General features: G+C 49.2%; 1 protein-coding gene across 12 annotated transcripts in view; it reads left to right on the plus strand.

Moving 5' to 3' along the window:
- The window catches only part of Msi2 (musashi RNA binding protein 2), a 363,455-nt gene that overhangs the window by 293,807 nt on the left and 48,193 nt on the right, over positions 1–21,455 (plus strand). For all 12 annotated transcript variants that reach the window (XR_012912314.1, XM_075991146.1, XM_075991144.1 and 9 more), the window contains exons 8-9: positions 1,552–1,634; positions 19,806–19,920. Coding sequence is in view for 11 of the 12 variants with exons in the window: in XM_075991146.1 (XP_075847261.1) it covers positions 1,552–1,634; positions 19,806–19,920 (198 nt within the window). In the remaining variant the exon portion in view is untranslated. The remainder of the gene's footprint in view (positions 1–1,551; positions 1,635–19,805; positions 19,921–21,455) is intronic.

A 21,455-nucleotide genomic window follows, 5' to 3' on the forward strand; every position in this document is an offset into this window, starting at 1 on the left:
GAACCGAGATGTAAAAGCCCTGTATGTCGGCTCCGTCTTCCTGGAAGGTGGTAGTAGAGTTGGTTTTATGAACTAGAAGGGACTTTGTGGCTGAGCCCCAAAACAGAAACTGAAAAGGGCTATGTCCGCCTCTTCCTCAGTGATAGGAAGCACTCCTGATAATCATCCTGGAAGACCAGCCAGTCAGATTTGGTCTTCCCATGCTTCGCATTAGGCCCGTTCGCATCTTTAGGGAAAGGAGTGTCTTGGCTGTGAGGAAATGCTGTAGCTTGTAAACAACAGGCCTCTTAACAGTTCTGGAAGCAAGAAGTCAGAGACACGGGGCCAGCGTGGTCAACCCTGGGAAGGGCTCCTCTAACAGGCATACAGAAAGACACCTTGTTATAGCCTGGCTGGGCAGGCGAGGGAGGAAAAAGAGCAAGCCATTCGGCCTTTCTAAAGGGCACTAATCCCACTCTGAAGGGTTTCTTCCTCATGACCTACTTCACCACTTCACCTCCCAAAGCAACGCACACACACAAACACACACACACAGTCCACAGCAGAGCCCTGGGAGTCCAGATCTGGGGAGCCTGATATCTGCTTGCACTACCTTTACTTGCAGGTACCAAGTGTGAGGTCCAGAGAACAGAAGCAGGTGCCCAGGTTATGCCCAGGCAAGACTATAACCAGGCCCCTGCCTCATCAGTGTCTCTCCATCGCTGCCCAGGTCCCCTTGCACGTTAGCGCCAACACGACAGCTGTGCTCAATGCAAGGTGGTAGACCCACCATGTGTGGGCCCACGTGGTACCCTGGTGCTTACTGAGTCGGGTCACAGATGGGGACACATGCTGGAAACACTGTTGGGGGTGGAAAGAGAAGAAAGGAAGGGGCAGGAGAGTAGAGAGAGGCACGCAGGATGCTGAGCGGCAGTCGCCTGCCAAAATTCTTCAGTGCAGCTTGTCTAGTAAAGCCGGCCTCCAGCCGAGTAAATACAGTGGCTAGCTGACGGGCTGACAGCAGGCATCAGACAGTCTTAAACTGCCCCAAATCCACAGCGTGTTTGAAGCGGCAGTAGCAAAAGGATGCCCGCACAGAACAGAGGCCTGCAACTTTTAATAGTTCCTTCCAGGCCTCAGGATGTCCTGATGAGGTATTAGAGGAAGTCATTCAGGAAGAAAAGGACCAATAACCGCCTCCGCATGGCGGCCGACCCGAGGGCTAGCCATCGAAGCTCACAGAAAGGACCAGCAAGGCCCCGCAGAGATCCAAGAGGCTCTCTGTAGCCCACAGGCCTGCCTTCGCACAGAGCCGTACCCTTGTAAATAGCAGACAAGTAAATTTCTTGTTTGCTTCGGGGCAAATGTAAGCCACACAGTGCCTGCTGCATGTGGGTGGAATCCTGACTCTCGCCTCACTGTTGGAAGGGTGCTGGGTACCAACTGGAATCCCTGCCTAGACCACAACATCCCCATCTCCCCGCCCATCTGGAGCCTGCCCCAACTGCAGGCCACCCTGCACGTCCTGCAGAAACCAAACTCACTCCTCCTGTCTCTTTCTCCTTCCTTTAGGGTTTGGCTTTGTCACTTTTGAGAATGAAGACGTTGTGGAGAAAGTCTGTGAGATTCATTTCCATGAAATCAATAATAAAATGGTAAGTCTGGAGGGATGGAACTGGGAACGCTGTCTCCGTGTCACATTCCTCTCTTGTGAGTGACTGCGGCATGGGTGTCCACATGCAGTGGACAGGGAGAGAGGTACGAGGGCTAGGCTGTCAGCGTTCAGCCCCGTTAATGGCAGCAAGTGGAAGAAACAATAGCCAATGAACTCTTGCTGAAGGGCCAGATGGAACTGTAATATCTGTATTTGCCTTCAGGAGGTTGAGACAGGAGGACTGCCACAAGTTCAAAGCCAGTCTGGTCCACGGAGTGAACTCTAGGCCAGCCAGGAATATGTAGTGAAACCCTTCCTTAAAAAGCCAAAAGTAGTCCAGGCAATGATGATGGTGCACACCTTTAATTCCAGCACTTGGGAGGCAGAAAGCAGGCAGATCTCTGTGAGTGTGAGGTCAGCTTGGTCTACCTGGTGAGTTCCAGGACAGGCAGGTCAATATAGAGAGACCTTGTCTCAAAAATACAAAAAGTCAGAACTAGGCTGTGGAGATAGCTCAGACCAGAGTACTTATTTACAAACCTGAGAACCCAAGTTTGATCTTCAGAAGCCCTGTAGAAAATGCTGGGTATGGTAGTCTCTCTTAGAATCCCAGCACTGGAGAAATGGGCACAGGCAGATCCCCAGGGCTGACTGGCCAACCAGTCTACCCTAGTTGATAAGTTCTGCGCCAGTGAGAGACTCTTAAGGGTGGGGACAGGGGCCACATCTGAGGAAGAACACCAGAGGCGGTCATCTGGCTTGTACTCTTGCACACGGTCATACACATTACCATCCTACACACACACCCAAGGCCAAAATGAATTATAAAAACAAAACAAATCCAAATAGGTAGTTACCTACATAGCTGAGACCATAGCTCAGAAAAATGGAAATTACCAGTTTTTGGAGCTGTTCATCTGACCGTTGCAATCACTCTGTTATAGTGTCCATAGGCCCTACTTACGTGAATTTCGCGTCTGTGGATCGTGGCACCCCCTCTTTCCTTCCCTCCAACACAGAACCCAGTATTGAGGGCAAGCGCTCTGCGTTTTGCTGCATACTCAGCTCTCATAGTTTAACCATTGAATAATATAAAAGAGCATTTTCAAATCTTGGACCTTATAAAAAAGCAGGCAAAGACAAGGCATGCTGGATATGCTCCACAGACTGGAGTTTACAGCCGCCTGATATCAACCATGCTTTAAAAAAAAATTATTTATTTATTGGCCTCAAACTCAGAGATGCTCTACCACTGCCTCCTGAGTGCTATGATTGAAGGTATATGCTGTCCTCCAGCCATGCTTTTGACAGAAGACCCTGGAGGAGCTGATCTTAGATAACGTTGGCCGAACTATTTCTCTTTCTGCCCTCATAATCAGCTGCCTCCTTCCCTTTCCTTAGCCGTTCCTCCTAGCGGAGGAAGCCTCAGGAGGAGGGGAAGTTTCACTCCTGGAATACTATGGAGCCAGGGAGTCCGGCCCCAGAACTGGCCACCAGAGGGTGCCGTGCCTTGTGGGTGTCTGCCTGCTCTTTCTCCCATCTCACACTCTTCTCAAGTTGACTGTGGGGTGACAAACCCTTTGTTGGTTCTGGAAAAAATGCGAGCGAGCTCAGCAGGTGTTTCTGGGTCCATCTGCAGGTCTCCAGAGCACAAACATTTTGGTTGGCCAAGCAAAGCCTCCAACCCAGAGAGAAGAGGGTGGGTAGTCAAAGGTGGGCTCCGACCACAGCTGCGGCTTTGATATGTTCTCCCTTTTGTCAAAACATTCCCTGCTTCTGAAACATGCGTTCCGATATGCACTGTATACTGGTCTGATATGTGTTCACCAACTTTAGATTCAATAATAGAGCTTTTAGTGTGGATAAGATCAAAGCAATCTGCTTAGCATGTGGTGCTACAGGCTTGATTCAATATTTGACTTGCTAATTTTTTCCCAGGGCACTAAAATAATATTGTTCATATTGTTCCTAGCCATCATATGCATCCGAAATGAAAGTAGTCTTTCTTTGCATAGTGTGTGTCGGAGGCGTCTGCACAGGAATTAACATGGTGGGAGGGAGATAGGCGTAAAAGCATGGCAAGGTTCCTTCTTGGGCTTTGTCCTCCAGGTGCCATTGCCCTCCAGTTGGTACCTCCCTCCCCACCTTAGGTCACTGTTGCTTGTTTCCTAAACGAGAGAGGCGGAAGGCCTACACCTGTGTGAAGATGCCTCATTGAGCCTCTCCAGAGCTTGCTCCTCCGAGGGAGGTTGTTAGGCATCAGGAAGTGGAAGAAGAAGCAGAGGATGGGGCTAGTGCTCTTCCTGCATTCCCAACAAACTGTTGGGAAGGGCACAATAAAGGCAAAAGGTGAATCCCAGGGTCACCATTGGCAGACTTAAAGTCTATGATACAGGATGGGAAAGGCTTTATCATCCTCTTGTCTTGGTGGGGAAACTGAGGCCCAGAACTGATCTCGGAGCTACCCAAGTGAAGGAGCATAGGTTTTGAGCTTCTGGACGGCTCAGTGAGCTGTGTAGACTCTTCTCTGAACTAGGGATGAGAGGGTAACCCCCAGATGACCAGAGTAGGGGGATAAATACACGTTGAATGAAAGAGAACCTATGTCTGACTGCCTAGGAGCCAGAGATGCTGGCAGCCATTTTCCCGGGCTTCTCCCATGGATCAGGGCCACGCTTCATGTAGGTGGCAGTGACTTAATGGTGACTGGTGGCTCTGGGATGCCTCTCATATAAGATTCCTGGTTTCCTCTATTCTGTACTCGTTCTATAAGAAATAAGCAAACTTGGAAGTAGCCAGGGAAGGGGAAGACATGGGGATGGAGTAGTTCAGATCCCAGACTTTGGGGTGTCAGTGGGAGTTCTTAGCCTAGACATACCTAGAGGAGGAATCAGAGGTTCTGGGAAGTAGGGGCAGAGGCAGGTCCCTGAACCCCAGCAAACGGAGCTAAGCCTGCCACTTTCCGGAGCTGTTGAAGGCTGGGTGTGCCAAGGTGAACGAAGGGATTCACACAGTGTTTGCCGCAGGGTGGAGGCTTCACTATCGTGAAAGCTCTTCCTTCGGTGAAGAAAGGTAGAATATAAAGGAGGGAAAGGGAGTTGCTAGAGGAGCCTATAGCCTGAGTGGCTTTTGGATTCACCAAGAAAGGAAAGCATTTAAACCGTGCTATGGACGGAATTTGAATGAGCCACCCAGAAAGACAGAGAATCGGAAGATTCTCTAAGCTGGGGCTGTTGCTAAAAGGGACATAGGAGGATTTACTATTCTGGCTATGAAGCTGGAAAGGACAACCCCACGTGACCCCTTAGCGTACCTGTGCACCCACTTCCTCACATTTCCAGGTAGATGGATCTCAGCCTTGATTCACAGGGGTAGGACTTGAATCCAGGACCTCTGGCTCAACAGCATACAGCTGGCATTCGCCAGACTTAATTTATAACTGTGGAACGGGGAAAGGAGTCAGTCAGGAGCTGACCACCTGACTCAAAGGCACACATAGTTCCCAACGGCGTTTCTTCTCTGATTTGGTCAGAGAATCTCAGGAGCTCTTTAAAGGCTCTCCAGCATCTTAAAGCTATCGCAGGTGGAGGAGCCTGAGGAATAGAGGGTCATAGAACAGCCTCCTACCTTGAGATTGCCTCCAGGGTGGGATAGAGGTTTGGACAGGAAGTCTCCAAATGGCACTTTCTGCTACAGGCTGCAGCGCTAAAATTTTAGATTGTATACGTTTTGTTTGCTAGACATTCGCTCAGGGCGTCTTGCCTGATTTGATCATCACACCCTTTCTGGTATAAACAAAAATCACACCATTTCCCACATTTTACCAAAGGTCAAGGCAGAGCAAAGCAACTGCCCAAGACCACACAGCCAGCAAGTGGCAGTCCCAGAACTTAACACCAGGAAGCTGCACTCCTGAGCTCATGATCAAACCCATAAGACTGGCCTTCCACTCTAGACCAAAACAAGCTATCCTGATGGTCTTCCTGGCTTAGACAGCCTCCCGTGGCCACCGAGCCCCCTTTCCCCCTCAGCTCCTGTACTTTCTTCATCTCCTAACTGAAGGTCAGATTCCCAGCCAGGGAAAATGCCCAAGTTTGAGCTTAGGGGTCCTGCCCATCCATCCATCCAGGCCTCTTCCCTTGATCCTTGGGGCATGGTAGAGAGCTGGCTGCCACTCAAGCTCAAGGTCCATCTTCAGAGAGCTGAGACTCAGCCCCCGCCAGAACAAACACACAAATGCAAGCACGGAGCAGCCTCATGATTCTCTCTGACCACTCTGCGGGCGCAGCTAATAACGCCTCCCATGGCGGCATGCCCCTGATTGAAGCAGCCCCGTAGCAGCAGGGACACCTGCTTGATTAGTCAGTCACCAGAGCCCAGCCTGCAAGCAACCTCCTGATGTGCCATCAGCCACAGGGAGGGAGGTGAGAACTGACATCGAGCCAGTTTCTGGTTTCCTCAGAGGCCTGGTGCAGCCCCCATCTCACAATGGTATTGGAAAGATGCTGGTACCTCAATTGGGTAAGAATGGAGGATGCAGTGTGGAAGGTACCAGGGTAGAGCCTTCTCCTATACCTCGTGCACAGGGAGTTGGTGGTTCCAAGCACCATGCTGGCACTGATAATACCACTGCCCACCTGCCTTTCGCACAGCGTGCTAACTGAGCACTGCCAGTCCGCCGAGGGGACCGCCAGAGCTCAGTGGAAAGGAGGGACTTGCATGAAGGGATATTAACAAGTAGAAGAACTGAAATTTGTTTTGTCGTTTTGTTTTAACCTTTTTGGGTTTTGGGAAAAAAATGAGATACCTGTTTGTGCGTGGGTAGATGTGAGGATACCTTGATATATGTGTGGAGGTCAGAGACAGCCAGAAGAAATCACTTCTCACCTTCAAGTGGAGCCCGGGGATCCAACTTAGATTGCCAGGCTTGGCGGCAATCACTCTACCCCCTGAACAAGTATCACAATAAGGAAGGAGGAGGTTAGGAAAGAAAGACAGGCCTGGGCTTCTCTGTCTGGGGATTAGAGTTTAGTGCTCCTTTTTCCTTTAAGGCATTTGCACTTACAGAATCTGCCAAGCAAGACATGGGTATAGCCTCTGTCTTGGATTGAATGCTAGAATCCCCACCACCACCACTACCATGGTCAGCAGGTGGTCCCAAAGTGGCAGCCTGTGGGAGCAGGTAAGGAATTCGGGGTCTCTGGCCCTCCTAGCCTAGCACTCAAGAGTCAGGCGGTGCTTCATGTGCACCTTTAAGACTTGAGGGAAGGCCCTGTGGAGGACGTCCACCAATGGTGGGGACCACTGGTGCTGTGGTACCATCCAGCGACAGAGGGAAGGTGTGTGGGAATGTGGAGGTGAGACAGGACACCTGGCTCAGCTTGGTACTCGTCCCCCTGCCAGGCTAGTGTCCCCAGCATCACTTGGCAGGCCCTTTCTCATCAGAGAAAGAACCCTGGAACCTCCCAGATCCCAGACCTCCTCTCTGCAGACCGTTCCTCTCTGCATTGACCATACTATGAGGCACACCTCCTGGGGGTAAGGGTTAGATTCTCCTGTTCCCATGTAAGAATCTGCTGCGTCATTTAGAGACACTGGGAGCTTTGGAGTCTGAGGCAGAAGCCCAGAGCCGCTGCTGGTCATTGCGCAATTGCCCCATCTACCTGTACCTGCGTCGTTTCTCTGTGTTCAGATGCAGCCCTGGTTCTTCTGTTCATGGTTCCAGAGGCCTTGCCCACTCCATGGTCACACATATAATCTAGAAGGCTGGCAGGAATCCAGTTCTCCTGAAAATACTCTCAGTGACAGCAGGTGACGGCAAGTGACCTCCATTTGGCCTAAGCCAGGGGCCAAGCTTTCTGTAACGGGCCAGATAGTAAATATTTGAGGCTCGAAGGACCATATGGTCTCTGTCTCGGCTATTCAACACCACCATTGTAGCCAAACACAGCCCCAAAAAGTATGTAAATGAGTGGGTGTGGCTGTGTCCAAATAAAACCTCATTTACAGAAACAGGATGCTGCCAGCTGGATTTGTCCTGTTGACCATCATCTGCAACTGAGGCCTAGACTAGCTTCAGAGCAAATCAGTGTGGTGCTAAGCTGCCTCCAGGGCCCTGAGGAAAGGGTTTTAACCTAATGATCAATCAGTCTTACCATACAGTAGTGGTTTGTGAAGCGGAGAAGAGAGGGTGCCCCCAACAGACAGTGGCTGGGGCTTGAGGAAGGGACATCCTGTAGGGAGCACATCTTTCATGAGAGAGCACCCAGTCGTGAGCAGGGGAGAATGAAGCAAAGGTCAGAGGGTAGTGCCTTCCACCCCGTCCTCCTCCTTGGTGGATGACACCACAGACCCGCCCTGCTCAGCATCCACAGTCCAGTGCACTGCCCCAGACTAGCTTCGTGCCCCTGGGCTGGTTAGCTTCTGTGGTTGTCCGTCTTAAGACAGGGACAGGTGGGCAACTACTGCAGAGGGGTCTGTGACTACGGGTTACCTGGGCTTTGAAAGAGACCAGGCCATACCCTGCTCCATCACAGTAATCGATTTTTTCAAATATCATTATCATCGTTTTCAGAATCATTTTGATTGAGTAAATCAAAATTGAGATCCTCGGGGAAGAAGGCCACAGGACCAGGCAGAATTAGTTCCTGAGTCCCCGTGGGAGATTGGTGCTCCCGGAGCCTCTGACTGGAGGTGGTTCCCAAGCAAGGAGAGGGACATGGCCTCTGGGACAGAGCAACTGAGTCCTGAGATGGGATTCTGGTTTTTTGTTTTTGTTTTTTAAGATTATATTTTATTTTGTGTGTGCGCATAAATGCAATCCAACAGAAGCCAGAAGAGGGCGCTGGGTTTCCTGAAGCTGGAGTTCCAGACCCTGTTGTGAGCCTCCTGGTGTGGGTCTGGGAACAAAACCCAGATCCTCTGACAGAGGCCCTCTTGAGCATTAAACCACCTCTTCAGCCCCATGACATGGGGTTCTTTAGGTCCCAGGAAAACTGAGTCTGACCCTTTGGCTGACTCGTTCCAAAGAGTTTCCAGAGAGTCCACTTCCAAGAGCAAAGCCTGTTGTGGTCTGCAGCCTCCCCTCTTCAGCTCAGAGCACACTTGGGGGACCAAGCAGAACACTGAGGGACGAGGCACAGCAGGAGCACAGTGCTGGGCCAAGCTGGCCCTGGAACCTCCCTGAGGCTAGGGTCAGCATCCGGGTCCTGCTCCTGGCAGGATGCCTGGTGACACAGCTCTCATTCTCCCCTTCAGGCCTCATCCTCCTCCCCAAAGACTGAAAGCTCAGGCAGGAACCAGCCCAAACCAGTGGGGGCGGGGCGTGGGTGGAATTAACTGGGCTTCTGTGTTCACGATCCTCTTTGTGGCATCCTTCTCGCGTAAGCTAATTTTAGCCATCCATTCTGCTCCTGTTGCCATTTATAAAACGAGAATGTCAAATGCGATATTAAACAAGCAGGATGAAGGCAAAAAAGGAAATGGCAGAGAAGCATTTAATAAATGAATCCCATGTTTACGTGGGAGAGGGAGAGATTCCCGAGCCCTACGCCATCACACACGCCTGTGTGCACACGCCCATTCATGTACAGCCTCTGCTAATGGGAGCCAAACAATTTACGTGTTGGGGGCAGCCTGGAGGAAGTGAGGGCGGTCTGTGGGAAGTGTGTGCTGCTCTTTAGGCAGAAATAATTTAGCCTGCAGGGAGGGGACCTCCCAGTCAGAGTTCTGGCCCTTTTGCCGTTCATCGGGGCTCTAGTCAGGTCAGTGCAAGGAGAAGGGATGAGGATAGGATGCTGAACCTCTGGATTTTCCACACCTGCTCAGCTGGCACGGCCCCCACCAACTCACAGGGTATGAATTCTTGAGAGGCGAGCCCAGAGAAGCCTCCGGAAGAAGCCCTCCTGGGTCTTCTCTGGGCTTTGAGACTTCTGCGGGTCCTTTCTTTGACCTCTTCCTGCAGCTGCTCCACCCCACATGCAGGGAGCTTCAGGCTGCTGCTGAGGCGGCACCTTCCCTGTCGTCTCTGCTGCACGCTGAAGTGAAACCAGCTCTGGGCTGGGGTAGACACCCGCTCTATCTTACAGCCAGATTTGGACACCTGCCGGGGGCCAAGCTTCCTCTTCACTTTGAAATGCCCTTGCAGGTGCCCGCAAAAAAAAGAACAGCTGCTGCGTCTGCCGTCAGCTCTTTCCTCAAATAGTACAGCCTGCCAGCTCCCCTAACACACCTTGCTGATGAATGCAGGGAGCTGGGATTACCTTGGTGGTGGGGGTGGAGGGGTCCCGCAGGTGGGAGGGGCAGCTGCTTTTGGTCTTGCACTTTGAAATCAAAATGAGTGTGGGTATGAACTGGCTTTATCTTCTTCAAAGGTTTTCCTGTGGGCTCTGCGGAGAGCAGGGCATGTGTTAGGGTCTTCTCCAGGGTAGGGCTTTGTAGGATTGGACTGTAGGCTGCGCCCCAGTGGGATAGGTGCTATTGTTAGGCTCTGCCTTGCAGATGAGAAGTCTGAGTGCGGAGAAGTTAGCTGTGCTCGGCCCGAGAGCCCAAAGGTAGCGCTGAATCAGAGCAGGGAGCTGTACTTGAGACTGCTCTCCGACAAGGCCCACCCTGCAGTGGGACAAGGGTGCGGTTGTTAGGGGGCGTGTCTCAAGCAGCACTGGAGACTGGCGACGCCTGGCTCTTCTTCACCTGTTGCCCAGACTCTCAGCACCCCCAGAAGGAGTCACATTCCCTTGGGCTCCGCTCCATATCCACACACTACCTGCCATGTTCCGCGCTTCATATTGCTGGTTTATGACTTACTTCACTTGGCCATCGCCGGCTTTAATAAATCCACTAAGCAGAGGAAACAGTGGATGAAATTAATCCTGTAAGTGGTGAGGAAATGAATTCTGGAAGCTGGCGATGGGAATGATTTTGCGGAAGAAATAGCATCAGATTGGCCCTAGAGGACTGTGGGGGAGGGGGGGCTAAGAGGGTAGGACCCAAGGAGGGAGCTGGGGTTTGGAGTTGGGAGCCCTGGGACTGGATCGTGGTTGTGATCTGGAGCAGTAGGTTGTTTTTTTCTGAGGCCTCAGTTTCTTTATCAGAGACGAGGCCAGTTAGACTTCCACCAAGTAAATACAGTAAAGTGATTGAGAACAGGGGACACTGTGTGAGGACTCCATGTGTCACACACTCTACTGAATATGTCTATCCTATGATGCATGGAAATATCTTACACATTACACATGCACGTGTATGCACACGCACACACACTAGAGAGAGAGTATTGCACCTGCCCCCAGGTGGATAGAATCCCACACACACACACACACACACACACACACACACACACACACACACACACAGAGTATTGTACCTGCCCCCAGGTGGAAAGAGCGATACTCGAGCACCATGTTCTTTCTTTCCCCTGAATAACAAACTGAGCCTTCTCTGCAAATCAAACCGATTCTGGTGCTTCCTACCCATGGGTCCAGGTCGTTCATGTCCAGAGTGTATCTGAAGGCAGATGGCACAGCTGGTTGCCTTTACCTCTTCTGCTGGCACGTCCATGGCTGCCTTTACTGTAGTTGTCCACTTTTGTGGCATCATGAGAGCGCCATGTCTGTGAGAACTTCTTAGTAGTCAAACCGGATGGGCTACCCTGTATAGATGGTGTCTCTGGTGCTTGGCAACCTGATCACTAGGTCTTGAGTGTGAACTTAGAAGGGCCCCGCCAAGGATCTCGCTTTCATGGGGTGCTCAGAAAGGCCTCTGATGGGTAGAGAAGGCAGTTGGACAGTAAGTGGCTAGGAAGAAGGAAGGTCTCTGCCTTGAATGGCAGTAGTTGTGTGGGGAAGAGGAAAGGGGTCTCTGGAGGTGGGCCCATCTGCCCCTGCCTTGTGGAGACATCTGCGTGACTGACAGATTCTGGGGAAATCGTGGGTCAGCAAAGCAGTTGGCTTGAAGCATCAGATGAACAGGGTGCACCTGGAATCCTCCAGAACCAACTAGGAAGGAAGGGCCACTTGATTTAGGAGGAGGCCAAGCTGATCCTGGGCCAAGGCCCAGTCAGGCCTCTTGGGGCTGTCAGGAATCTCTATACAAAGTCAGGCACCACCATAAGAGGTATGGGACAACCTCCCCTGAGCTCTCTGCTCCCCTCCCCTTTCTACCAGTCAGACAGTCAAGGTCAGTGTCTGCTCACTGGGGAGTTTTATCCTTTGAAACAGGCCTCTGGCTTCTTTGAGAAGGGAACAGTTTTCTGACGTACACACTGGCCTCTTCAGTCCAGATAGCCCCCCCTTCCCCCCCCCACACGCGCGCGTGCGCACACTTGTTTGGGGTAGTACATCAAGGCTACGGGTACAGCTCTTGGCTTCCCCTGGCCCTGGGACTGCATGCTGACTGGACTGTTTGTGAGGAAGCACAGAAAGCAAGTTTTTTTTTCACTCCTTCAGAGATCAGTTTCTTTCTCGGACTCCCTGGCTCTCTCCCTGGCTCCCCCCCCCCCCCCAGATGCCCAGAGGTTGCAGGGACTTGAAGTTGTTGCAGGAGCAGCCATAGGGAAGCCTTCCCCCATAGACTCCAGTGCCTTTCCACCAACAGAACTCCTTGACTTGCCCTGTGCCTTTAGGCAGACCTCAAATCCAGACACAGGCTATGGGTGTCTGGAGGCTGGGCCTCTTTCCATTCTAAAACATAGTGCATGCAGGGAACAAGAGCACATGCTTATGGCCTTGGCTCCTTGAGATGCTGAGATAGGAAACTCATGAGTTCAAGGACAACCTGGCTACATAAACAGCATAGTGCTACTCCCCCCACTTTTTGTGCATTGGTGTGAAGGTGTCAGATCCCCTAGAACTGAAGTTGCAGACAGTTGTGAGCTGCCATGTGGATGCTGGGAATTGAACCTGGGTCCTCTGGAAGAGTAGTTACTGCTCTTAAGCATTGAGCCATCTCTCCAGTCCCCCACTACCCTTTTTAATAATAGATGTATTGTGATAAAGGGGCATCATAGAGTCCATAAGCAACAGGATTATGAAAGCTAGATTAAAGTACCAAGTAAACTGGCAACTGTTCTAGTTACCTAAGAAACTGTGCCCACCTTTAGAACTTGCAGACCACGAAGTTTGCAACTTAGTCTCAGACGTTTTTAGGATTTTCTTTTCTTGGAATGCTGGGGATCACCAGAGCCATGTGTGTGTTTAAGTGCCCAAGCACCAAGTCCAGCCCTTTGTCTGCAGCGTGCTCTCGGATGGGAAACACAAACCCACCCCTACCCGTCCAGGTACAGACAGGGAGTGTATGCAAGTGCTGGGCAGGGGTGTCAGAATGCGAGCAGTGATCAGTGTTGGCCAAAGGATACCAGCTGGTTTTTGAGCTGTCTTTGCAACTTTTCTGTAAGTTTGAAATTATGTCTGTGTTTTAGTTAGGGCTTTCATTGCTGTGAAGAGACACCATGAGGGGCTAGAGAGATGGCTCAGCGGTTAAGAGTATTGCCTGCTCTTCCAAAGGTCCTGAGTTCAATTCTCAGCAACCTCATGGTGGCTCACAACCATCTGTAATGAGGCCTGCAGGAAGAATACTGTATACATAATAAACAAATAAATAAATATTTTTTAAAAGACACCATGACCACGGTAACTCTTTAAAGAAAACATTTCATTGTAGTGACTCACCTATGTTTTGAAGGTTCAATCCATTATCATTGTGGCAGGGAGCATGCATGGCGGGTAGTATGGCCACGTGCAGACAGATACGGTCCTGCAGCCCAGAGTCCTTAACGTCCTTCTACATCTTGACTTAGAAGCAATAGGAAGTCAACTGACTGTCACACTGAGGGAAGCTTGAGCAAAAGGGACCTCCAAGCTAACCCTCACATTGACACACTTCCTCCAACAAGGCCACACCTCCTAATAGTGTCACTTCCTTTGGGAACCATTTTCTTTCAAACCACCATGGTCTGAATAACAAGTTAGAAACGTAGGGCTGGGGATATAGCTCAATGGAAGAGCATCTGCCTAGCATGCACAAGGCCCTGGGTTTGATACCCAGCACTAGCACCAAAATAAGAGAGAAAGAGCAAGAAGACAAGAAGAAAAGAAGAAGAAACAAACAGTAAACCCATGGAGACCTACCCCCAATTTGTTTCTAATGTCCAAGAAAAGCCACAGAGCCCCATAGTGCTACAGTGGAAAGGGAGCTTGTATGCTCTGCCCACTGCCCTATGATGTCAGTCGACTTGAGTGCCCACTACCTTGAGAACTCAGCCAGCAGGCAGCAGGATGGTAGAATGCCTCCCACCCTCCTGTCCGATCCCTACACGTCAGTGACTTCAGGCAGCACTTAACTCTTTGATGGCCCTTTGGGCTCCATGGTCCTGCTGATTACACTTTGTGTCCCATCCTCCCTCACTGGCTCTGAATGTGGTAGAAGTTGCATGGTGTGAATCCCAATACCCGATTAGAAGCTTATGCAGAAACTCTTGGAATGTTCATACTGTCACAAGGCCAGATGTCCTGGAGAAGCTGTAAGTGGTATTCCATCAGTGGTCTTGGACCCTCAACTTAGTCCAGGCTTTCTCTGACTCCAGCCCTAGCCACCATCTGACCACAGTTCCATGAGAGAACCCAGTACCATCAACTTAGAGCTCTGAGGATCACAATCAGTGGTTGTGCAAAGTCACTGTGTTTGGGGACATGTGGTGTATGCTTGTTGATGTCTGGAACAGATGACCTGAGTCTGTGACCAGAACGAAACAGGTAGATTGGGTTTTCCTGTTTGGTTCTGGTTTTCCCTCTAGGTCTTGGGTCAAGCTCTCTGGCTTGCCATAAGTACAGGAGACGATAGCCCGTATGTGATCTGGATCTAACGAGGGAGAAGTGACAAGCCTAAAAATGATGCAAGGCAGTGTGATGATCAGCGAGCCCTTGCCTGTACCCTTGGTGAACAGGAATGTGGAAGTCCTCTGAGCGGGTGCACGCCTTATTTATTTGTGGATCCCCCACATCCCAACTCTGAGTTCTTCCACATCACAGAGTTAATGCTCCTGAATCTCCAGGGGCAGGGAGTGGGGACAGACTGTGCAAAGAGCCGTCTGGACCCCGAGTAGTCTTTCCAGAAGTTCTCACTGCTGGCCTGAGCAGGCTCCCTGCTGTTTCCAATGCCTCTGCTGTCATTCAAAGGCCCAAGACAGGCTGAGGCCCCAGAGAGTTCGCATGCCATGGCCTCTGGCCCTGAGTGCACTCACTGTGACTGGACGGTGGCTGACAGAGCTCCTGTGGTGAGTGCTGCCAACATGCCACCAGCAAAGACAGCAGAATTCAGCCCAGCTGCCAGCCCTGCTCAGCGCTGGGAAGAGTAGGTGGGTTTATTTAAAATACTCCCATTACAGTTAGTTAACCTTTATGTTCCCTAAATGAAAATTGTATAAACCTGAAATTTCCGTTGATCGGGTTGCCTAGGAACAGGCAGCAGGTTTTCATAAGACAAAGCAATAGATTGCCACCGATAGGGCTGTTAGGAAGTGAGCTGGTTAGCGGCATTATTCCCGTCCTGGTGTCAGCGTTAGGTAATTATCTGCCTGCCTGCTCATGGCACGCCCATCTTCCTGTGCTGGGGCAGCTTCCTGCAGAAGAGACTTCTCAGCCTGCAGCTCCCAGGATGGGGGCTCAAAGGCAGGGCCTAGAGCTGATCACCATGCCTGAGCTACGAGCAGAAATCTAAAAGAACTGATGTGGTTGAACTTATTTGTTTTTAATCATCTTTCTCCACCTACAGGCAAGAGGAATTCCCCCAATAACCCTATTGATGACAGGCTATTACATTGTTTTATGAAAACATGTAACATGAAACCACTACATGGCAGGAGACTTGGGAAGTAGTAACAGAATACACTATAATTTTTTGTTTCTTTGCTTGGTTCTCTGAAACAGGGTTTCTCTGTGTAACAGCCCTAGCTGTCCTGGAACTAGCTCTTGTAGACCAGGCTGACCTTGACCTCAAGAGATTCTCCTGCCTCTGCCTCCCAAGTGCTGGGATTAAAAACATGCACCACTACTGCCCGGCCCCTACACCGTAATTTTTAAGCTGCTCTAAGATAACTTTGGTAGATCTTTTAAATATTTTTAATACAATATACACACTTGGGTTTTTTTGTTTTGTTTTCTCCACAAGGTCACTGTCATTTATGTTTGTCTTCCTGTAGTTAGGGTAACTACTGTCCTGGTCTGCCTGGGACCTAGGAAGTTCCCAGTACCAGTACCTCATGGCCAGTGTTTTGATGGCATTTGACCAAACTCCACTTCATTGGTACCCTGGTAGTTCTGTTGTTTGTTTGGATTTTTTTTTTACTTTTTAAAGATTTTTTTGTGTGTGTGCATGTGTGTATGCTTACGTGTGTGCATGTATGTATGTGCACATGTGGTTTTTCTGAGACAAGATTTCTCTCTGTAACAGTCTCGGCTGTCCTGGAACTCGTACTGTAGACCAGACTGGCCTCAAACTCACAGAGATCTGCCTGCCTCTGCCTCCCGAGTGCCACCATACCCCACCATAAAGATGTATTTTATGTATCTGTGTGTCACAGGTATGTCTTGTACCTGCAGAGGTCAGAAAAGAGAGTTGAATGATCCCCTGCATCTGGAATTATGGATGTTTGTGAGCCGCCTTGTGGGTGCTGGGACTTGAACCCAGGTCCTCTTCAAGAGCAAATGCTCTTAACTATTGAGCTATCTTTCTAGGCCCCCATCCTGTTGTTTTCTAAAATATTTTTTTATTACTCTGTGTTTGTGTGTCTCTGTCTGTCCGTGTCTATGTGTGCCCTGCCACACACGGGAAAGTCTTAAAGGACAATTTGCAGCAGTTTTCTCTTATAACATGTGAATTCCCGGGACAGCACTCAGGTGGCCAAGCTTGGTGGCAAGAGCCTTCATATACTGAATCATCTCATCAGCTCCAATCCCTGTTGTTGAATTATTATTGTTGTTGTTGTGGTGGTGGTGGTGGTGGTGGTGGCGGTGGTGGTGCCTGGCAAACAGCCACATTCATAGACCCTCACAGTACAAAATCCTACTTGTAGGATTATTAGAGCAAAAGATAGGATCATAGTAGGTTTTTATATATTACCAGTTGCCTTTCAGGAAAAATCAAAGTGCTGGTTTCTGCCTGTTGTGCATTGAATATGAATTATGCCCTACAGCTCATAGATTTGAACACTTGGTCCCCAGCTGGTGGTGCTACTGGGGAACCTTTAGGGGACAGAACCTCTCTGGAGGAAGTCTGTCACTGGGGCAGTTGTTTTGCTTTGTATTCTGTTACAATTTCTGTGTGTGTGTGTGTGTGTGTGTGTGTGTGTGTGTGTGTGTGTATCTGTCTGTCTCTGTTTGTCTGGGGTGGGACACACACATGCACATGCGCAAACACACACACACACACACACATACATACATACACTTGCCAGATACCCTAGAGCTGAAGTTATAGGAAGTTGTGAGTGGCCTGGACTCAAAATTTAGCCCTCTGGAAGGACAGTCTACATTTTTCTTTCTTTTTTCTTTTTAAGACAGAATTGCACTGTGTCTCCCTGGCTGTCCCGGAACTCACTATGTAGATCAGGCTGACCTCCAGCCCACAGAGATCTGCCTGCCTCTTGTCTCTTAAGTGCCAGGGTAAAGGCTTGTACCACCACACCCAGTTTACAATATATACCTTTAGCCACTGAGCCTTTCCAGGCCCCAGGCATTGATGCTCATATAGCCCAGCCCCTCTTTCTGCTTGCCCTTTGCTTCCTGGCTACAGAGGAAAATGGCTAGCCACCTCACAACTACAGCCATGCCCTCCTCCACCAAAGCTTGAGCCAAAGCAGACAATTAACCTGCGTGTGCGCACACCACAGCACGTGTGTGGCTGCCACTTCCTGTCCTCCCACCTCGTTTGAGACAGAATCTGCTGGTTCTGCCCTGCATACACCAGTTTTTCTGGCCCACAAGCTTCCAGGGATTCTCTCCTCTCCCCAGAGGACTGCTGAGATTATGGATGTGCAAGCCATACATCCAGCTCTTCCGGGGACGCTGGCCACTGAAACTCAGGTCCTCATGCTTGTGTGGCTGGCACATGGCTTCACCCACTGAACATCTTCCCAGCCCCCCAAAATACTTTATTCTGAAGCTATGTACTTCTTTAAGAACTGCTTGTGAACTGCATGTTCCTATCTTTTACCTATTTCTCTTTCACCTTGCTCATTTCTTCTGATCAACAAAACAAAACAAAAGCCTATTTATCGTAAGCATATTTGTCATGTGTGTTGAGTCCATTTTTATTTTTATTTATTATTTATTTATTTATTGGTTTTTCGAGACAGGGTTTCTCTGTAGCTTTGGAGCCTCTCCTGGAACTAGCTCTTATAGACCAGGCTGGCCTCAAATTTACAAAAATCCGCCTGCCTCTGCCTCCCGAGTGCTGGGATTAAAGGCGTGCGCCACCACAGCCTGGCTTGAGTCCATTTTTAAAGATATTTGTAGTTACCATTCTTTAAAGAGCAAGAATAATACCTGTTACATGGCTTCAGAGTTATTATTTTAGGTCAACGTTTCCCCTTGATCACTAAATAATTTCTTTCTTTTATTTTCTTGTTTGTTTGTTTGAGGCACGATCTTCGTACATAACCCAGGCTTTCCTCCTGCTTCAGCATCCCAAGTGCTTAGATTACAGGCATGCACCGCCACTCCTGGCTTTATAAGTACTACTAAAAGCACTAACTCTTTTTAATTGGAGTATCTGGGATGAGCATATCTCTAAAATGGGTCCTTTGTGTAGGTCCCCTTTTAAGCAATGTATACTGCACACAATCTAGCTCCCTCTGGCTGCCTCAGACACACCACAGGCAACGTAATCCCCTGTGACACAGTGATACCCCTGGCAGCTGCTGAGCCAAGTGAAGCTTTTGCTCCTATACCATATGTCCCCAGACTGTCTTTTAAATAAGATACCCGATTCTTCTTCCTCTGTCACCATCAGGCCCCCATGCTGTTCCTGTTGGCTGCTCTAAGTGGCCTGCTTTGCCCTGCAACAGCCCATCTTTATCAGCCAATAGGCTTGATTTACAGCCAACGGTGCTTGTTAAGTTTGCCTGTTAAACTAAAAGCAAGCAATGCTGAGCAGGCTCAGGCAGTCCCCTCAAACGATGCAGAAGCTTCTGTAGGCCACAGCTTTATTTACTGGAGTCTCAGTTTTTTATTGCGCGTCTTTATTTATGTCGGAGTGCGTGTGCCATGGCGTTCGTGGAGGTCAGAGGACAACTCTGAGACTCAGTTCTCTCCTCCCACCGTGTCAGTCCCAGGAAATGAACTCAGGTCATTGGGGTTGAGAGAAAGTGACTTTAACTACTGAACCATCTCCCTGGCCCTACGGTTTTTATTTTCTATAAATAATATTGTTCAGTCAGGGACCTCTGGATGCATATTTAGAATAGGATCGGGAGATTTTGGAGGCAGAAGATAAATGGAAAGATTAGCAGCCACTAAAAGACAGGAGTGCTAAATGCAAAACTAATAATCCGTTGGAATAGAGTCTATGTGAGATCTCGGGACTCCTTTGGCGAAGGCTGGTGGTAAATGTAACACTTGGCTTCCAGGCCTTTGCCTGCGGGGGTGGAAGGCGGTATGTTACTTCTGAGCCTCTGATGTTCAGTGGTCTCATCTGGGAGATGGAGCCAGGTCTGAGTACCCTCTCTGTTTCATAAAAGAGGGTCTCTCGTGGCCTGATGTGGGGAGTCCCTGGCCTTCAGGACCCTTGAGGAATCTGTCTAAAAGGCCCAACAACCATGAATGATGATTATAATTGCTGCTGCTGCTCTTATCCGCAGGCCCATCCATCAGCATCGCCGCCGGCTTAGCCACCACGCTTTCGGCACCAGGTTGCATCCCCACGCGTGTATCTTTAGCTTGCGTCCTCGCTGCCCTTCCAGAACCTAATTTCATCCTTGTAGGTTTTTCCAACGCAGGATTTGCACAAGTGGTATGGCTTCTTAAATATTTATTTTGCAGGCCGTTTGCTCGGCACAGCTATTTTTACAGCGAGTAAGGAGCGAGGCTGAAAATAACAGCCCCGTAACCCGGTGGGTTCGGCGGCTGACATTTACGTGGAATGCATTTGCATCTCATTTGTCCTCCTTTCTGTTTAACAGGTAGAATGTAAGAAAGCTCAGCCAAAAGAAGTCATGTTCCCACCTGGGACAAGAGGCCGGGCCCGGGGGCTGCCCTACACCATGGATGCGTTCATGCTTGGCATGGGGATGCTGGGTGAGTCGGCACAGGTGTGGGGATGGGGGAGCCCAGAGGACTGGGGGTGAGGACTGTGGCAGCCTGTACTGCCCACTGAGTCACTTAACAGTCATTTAACCCACCTGAGCGTCCATTTACCTGTGTATGCTGCTGTTAACTCAACTTCTAGTGAGGGCGATAGGTTCCTCTTTGAGACGGTCAGACATTCAGTTGAGATCATGTTCTTGAGACTGTCAGTCCATCCTCTTCCTCAGACACAAAACAGGACCGCCATCCCCTCTCAGCCTCAGCCTTCTTGGCCCAGCGAGCATTCCTAAGACCTAAGAACTCCTTGCTGGCCTAGCTGCATGGACTAAGGCTATATTTTTCTAAAACTTAGGAGAGGCACTGGAGGGTGGCAAAGGGTGGGCACTAATCCTGTCTATTTAAATGATTAACATTTTTCTCTTGGGATATCAAAATTTGCATTTAAATGGATGTTTTAAATAGCCTGTTTTACTCTTTATTTGCAAAAAAAAATGATGAAAGACAAAGTGTGTTTGTTCTGACTAAAAATGATCTCTCCTGGCTTTTAGAGAAATTGAGTTGCATATTATGCCCCTTTCCTTAGAGGTATCTCTGTCCGCCCTGCGTAGATAATTGAAAATCTCACCGCTTAAATGGCATGAAAGATGGAGAAAGCGGAGGAGATGCGTAATGGTGTGGGTCGCAACAATAATTAGAAATTTCAAGGCGAGAGAACGGTATTTTAGTGCAAGTTATTGTGTGTCGGGAAAATACTAATTAAATGGGATAAATGGTCGTTAATGGTGAAATTCCATTCAGGCACACGAGCTGTCTAGTTTTAATGGGTTTTCATTTGGCTTGGCTAAGAGTCCCCTCTTCTATATTGTGTGATAAGCTCTTTGTATATTTTCAGATGTGCTGCTGTTTAAATCATTCCTGGCTTAGTTTTAAAACTTTTTGTGCCCTTACAAAGAATGGTATCTCCTTGTCTGAGAAAATAACCTGGGCAGGTAAAGCTATATTGAAGAACTTTAAAGGCAGAGAATGGTGACATTGAGAATATTTTTTTAAATGGCCAATCTATTAATTCTCCTCAGATTAATTTTCTTAGGCTGAACAGAGTTTATAAGAAAAAAATCCTATTCCAGTTCTTTAGAAACTGCCTACATGATTCTAAAACTTACCTAGAAGTAGAAACATGAAAGAAAAGAAAATATTTTTTTTAAAAAAAAAATCAAGAAATCAGAAAACACCAGTTTGACTATAGCCCAAAGCACTTTATAAAGCTACAGTAATTAAAACAATATGGTAGGGCTGGAGTGTGGCTCAGGTGGTAGAGCCCTTGCCTAGCGTGCCTGAAGTCCTTGCATAAAACTGGGCGTGGGGGTGCACACCTGTGAACTGAGCGCCCAACACTCAGAAGTTGACTGTGTAGCAAGCTCAGGGACTATCTTATGATAGAAAAGACTGTCCCCAGCTTCTGCCGGCTTGACCCCCCTAATTTTCTACTTAGCAACAGGGCGACAGCTGTGTGTATTCAGTAGACA

This window comes from Microtus pennsylvanicus, chromosome 11, assembly GCF_037038515.1.
Source record: "Microtus pennsylvanicus isolate mMicPen1 chromosome 11, mMicPen1.hap1, whole genome shotgun sequence".
NCBI lineage: Eukaryota > Metazoa > Chordata > Mammalia > Rodentia > Cricetidae > Microtus > Microtus pennsylvanicus.